This window comes from Pteropus medius, unplaced genomic scaffold (assembly GCF_902729225.1).
Source record: "Pteropus medius unplaced genomic scaffold, Ma_sr-lr_union100, whole genome shotgun sequence".
NCBI lineage: Eukaryota > Metazoa > Chordata > Mammalia > Chiroptera > Pteropodidae > Pteropus > Pteropus medius.
The window spans coordinates 8,645,644-8,649,699 of NW_024347788.1; the positions used below are offsets into that span (position 1 = coordinate 8,645,644).

Consider the following 4,056-nt stretch of genomic DNA (forward strand, 5'->3'; position numbering starts at 1 on the left):
GAGGTCTGCAGGGGTCACCCCGCCAGGTACCGGCTTTCACCAGGATTCCCGACTCCTACGCTGCTTGTTAGAAACCAGAGGCGATAGCCGGGGACTTCCACGTCCCGCTGAGTCGTGGTGCTCCACAGCTACACACAGGTGCACATGGAAGCACACGCTCATTCACATACACACGCACACACAGGCACAAGCGCTCCTGTGTGCGGGGTGGTGGTCTATGTGGGCTTCGGTGTCTATGACTTTGTCTGGCTCTAGCCTGCCTCTCTGCCAGTGGCTGGAGCTGCTCCATGCAGAGACTGACCATTCAGACTCCCCTGAATCCTCCTAAACCAGTGGTGATAACACAGTGAGATAAGGAGGAGATGACAGGTCAAAGGAGGGGAAACCAGAAATACACCGAAAGCCCAGGTAGTCACACGTGAGACACCTGATTTAAGGTGTCGACATAAGGAATCCAAAGCAGCAACCAGCCAAGGGCCCAGAAACAGCTTACGAAGGATGGACAGCCTGGGAACATGAGACGGAGCAGCAGCCAGAACTCCGAGAGACACGTCAGAATCTGAAAAGGGCTTCCCACGCCCTTCGGCCATGGACCTAATGGACCACACCACCTCCCGACCGCCGGCCTGGCCAAATGAGTAGGTTTCTTGCCCAATTCTGACCTCCTGTGTCAGGCTGCTGGGGAGGTACCAGAACTCACATACTATCTCAGAGACGCAATAAGTGGAACATATTTAAATTCGCTGGAATTTTCACATATAAAGAAAAGAACTTACGGCACGTTCACCTAATCCTTTCTTCGAGCAGATATATTTGAAAAAAAATCAAGATTTACATCTCTAACTATAATCATTCTAAAAGCAAAACAGAGAATTAATAGGGTTTCATTTGGGGGGAAATTGTCTAAAGTTTATATAAATTACTTATATTATTATTGAAAAATCACATATATAAATCTGATGTTTCTCTCAGGACTATGTTTAAAGATTTATATGTCCTATGTGATATAAACGAGAATAAAGAAGCCAGGTTCTTATTCCATTATTCTCGAGCCACACAGAGTAAACATTCTATAAAACCTCCAGGTTCCCTTTGCTCAGAATGCCCCAGACTTCAGCCGCCCCTAAACCCAACGAGTCTGAACCTCCGACCTCCCACACCTCCGCCCACGGTTTTCCTCATAGGAATCCTCCCAATGCCTCTTAACACTGAGATATACTTGACCATAGCCTTACACACTTGACCCTAGAACAAAGGGGGGATTAGAGGCACTGAACCACCCCCCACCCCGCACAGTCCAAAATCCCCACATAACTTTGACGCCCCCCAAACTTATCCACTCATGGCCTACTGTTGACCGTAAGCCCTACCAATCACATACAGTAGAGTAATGCACATTTTGTATGTTACATGTATTACATACTGCACTTTTACAACAAAGTAAGCTGGAGGAAATAAAATGTTATTAAGAAAATCATAAGGAAGAGAAATTCCATTTACAGTACCTTAAAATATCGATACTATAAGTTTACATCAGCTGTTTACAAGATAAGTCATCTGTCAGTACCTACATCGATATCGTCTTATATGATTAAAAAAAAAAAACGAGAGATGTTATCCGTATTACTAACACTAGACATCAAAAAAGAAAATATAGTGTGACGAAGAAATTCATAATTATTTACAGGTATGAGGATTTGATACCATTGATAACGAAGCAGCAGCAATATGATTGCTTTACGGTAGCCTCGTGTAATCGATAGGATTGCTTCGCTGTAGTAAAGAAACCTCCAGAAAATTTTCCAACATATTTATTGGAAAAAAAAACACACACACATTAAGTAGACTCGCACAGTTCAAACCCACATTGTTCGAGGGACAAATGCACTGGTCTCAGGTGTACGACACAGTGATTCGATAACGTGTATACTGCAAACCGATCTCAAGTGCAGTTCACGCCCGTCCCCACACGGGCACAATTTTCTCGTGACGGAAACGTTTAAGATCTGCTCTCCTAGCGACTTTCAAACATGCAATACCGTATCGTAAACTACAATCAGCGCCTCCCTTTATCCACTCCTGCCCTCAATGCCCACTCAGCCATCTTCTCCTCGAAACTTTGCGCAGTCTCGCCAGGTGCCACGGAGCTGTCTCCATCGGTCACCGCTCAGCTGCTATCGGCCTTGTGCTTCTCCAGCAGACAGGGGGGTGCGACCTGTGGAGTCGCACCGAGCCCTGCTCCCGGAAGGGCTCGGTCTGGGTTTAGTTCCCTTCCACCGACACCTTGAAATTCTTAACGATCCTGTCTTTGAACTGGTGTTTTGTCGGCGAAGTCTGATTAAACAATGGAGCCGGGCACGAGCAGAGACGCACACGCAGCGCGGATGCCCACGGCCCCTCTCTGCCTCGTTGCATGTAGCTTTCCCGATGCCCTCGGGGTACAGGATTCCAGGGCACTCGCAACGCGTGGGGGGTTCGGCAGGACGCAGAGCAGGCACGCGGGGCAGTGTCTGGCATTTATGACTGAGCGATGAGTCAGCAGAGGCGCTGCCAGATCCGCAGGGCTGCGCTTTCTGGAATTTGATTTGCGTACAGAGAGTAGGCACCGGTGTCCGAATGTCAGCCGACCATCCGCGCCGGAACAGCGACGTGAAGGAAGGGAAAGCGCGGGGAACTCATCGCTTGTTTTCCATTCAGTTCTTCCTTCCTTATCAGCCGGCCAAAGGCAGAGCGCACTGGGGAGAATGTGCACATATCAAGAAGCGGAGTGAACACGAGCGAGGTAGTTTTGTGCGCTTTCCCCAGCGCTCTGGTGAGAATGGGGTGCGCGGGCATCGTGCGAGGTCAGCGATTCTGCACGCGAGTGCAGAGCCCTTCTATTTACACTTAAAACGCGCACTGCACCATCAAGAGGTTGAGTGGTAAAGTTCACGCTGGAAATTTAAATTTTCGATTATCCTTTACTCAGAAGGACATTACACAGCAAGCAAAAGAAACGCCATAAATTGAGAGCCTAGGGAAGAAAGGAAAAGAGCTTTTATACCTTGATTGGCCCCTTTTTCTCCTGCTCTGGAACAAGGCACCTCACATTCTCAAGTGCACTGGACTCTGCAGCCAGCCCTGCCGCGGAGACACAGATTCCCATGGGGCGGGGACTCTGCCACACTCGTGGCCCTCGAGTGCAGGGCCTCGGCCGCTACTCTGTGTTCATCCGACATGTAGCAGACGCTTGTTAGGTATGGAACATGGTGGGCATAATGAAGAGCAAAGGGTCCCCACGCCCCAGACTAGAAAACGATGACCCCGCTCTCTACTCTGTGCCGGATGACAGCCCCTGGGGTGTGAAGCTCAGTTCTGGGGGCCGCATTTGAAAAGGGGTGCAGAGGAAAACTCAGCAAAAGGTCCTGGGTTCAGATCACTGTGGCAACTTATTACCTACACAACCAAGTGGAAGTTAATGAGCTTTTGTGAGCCTCAGTTTTTCTCTGAAAAAAACAGGAGTAATGGGCGTTGAAAAGGCCTCGGAGGAATACAGCTGACTTCTAACGGCTGGATGTCTCGATGACGAAAAAGAAGGCGGCTGGAGAGGGACATGCGAGAGCTTCGTAGGGACCCTGGGAGGGAGCGTGAGAAGGCAGAAGTCCGATAGGGGCGCTTTCTGCGGATGCACGTGGGCCCGCCTGCGGATGCGGCACGTCCCCTGTCCCTCGGGAGAGCAGAGGACTACTTAACAAAATTTGAAGAGACGCGATATCAGATCGAGACCGGACGGAAAACAACGATGACAGAGTTGGCGCGGACGCTGCTTCTCGGGGTGCCCCCAGCGCCGACGGGGAGAAGCACTCTGCGCGCCTTGTTAAATTGCCACCACCAGCCCGCAAGGCGGGCGACCTTCCGCTCGCTGCTCTCATCCTCTGGGTAGATGACCGGCTGAGTCACTTCTTCGGGGTCACAAAGCTACCGCGTCGTGGAGCCGGCCGCCTTCCACTGCATTCTCTCCAGACCCCCAGATTCTAAAACATCGGACGACATCTGTCCAAATGCTGAATGCGAGAC

General features: G+C 50.2%; 1 protein-coding gene across 1 annotated transcript in view; it reads right to left on the reverse strand.

Annotated features, from left to right (window-relative positions):
* Positions 1–1,833: 1,833 nt before the first annotated feature.
* The window catches only part of LOC120614433 (translation initiation factor IF-2-like), a 52,491-nt gene continuing 50,268 nt past the window's right edge, over positions 1,834–4,056 (reverse strand). Inside the window, exon 2 of the mRNA XM_039877330.1 lies at positions 1,834–3,013. Coding sequence (XP_039733264.1) covers positions 2,976–3,013 — 38 coding nt within the window. The 3' untranslated portion in view covers positions 1,834–2,975. The remainder of the gene's footprint in view (positions 3,014–4,056) is intronic.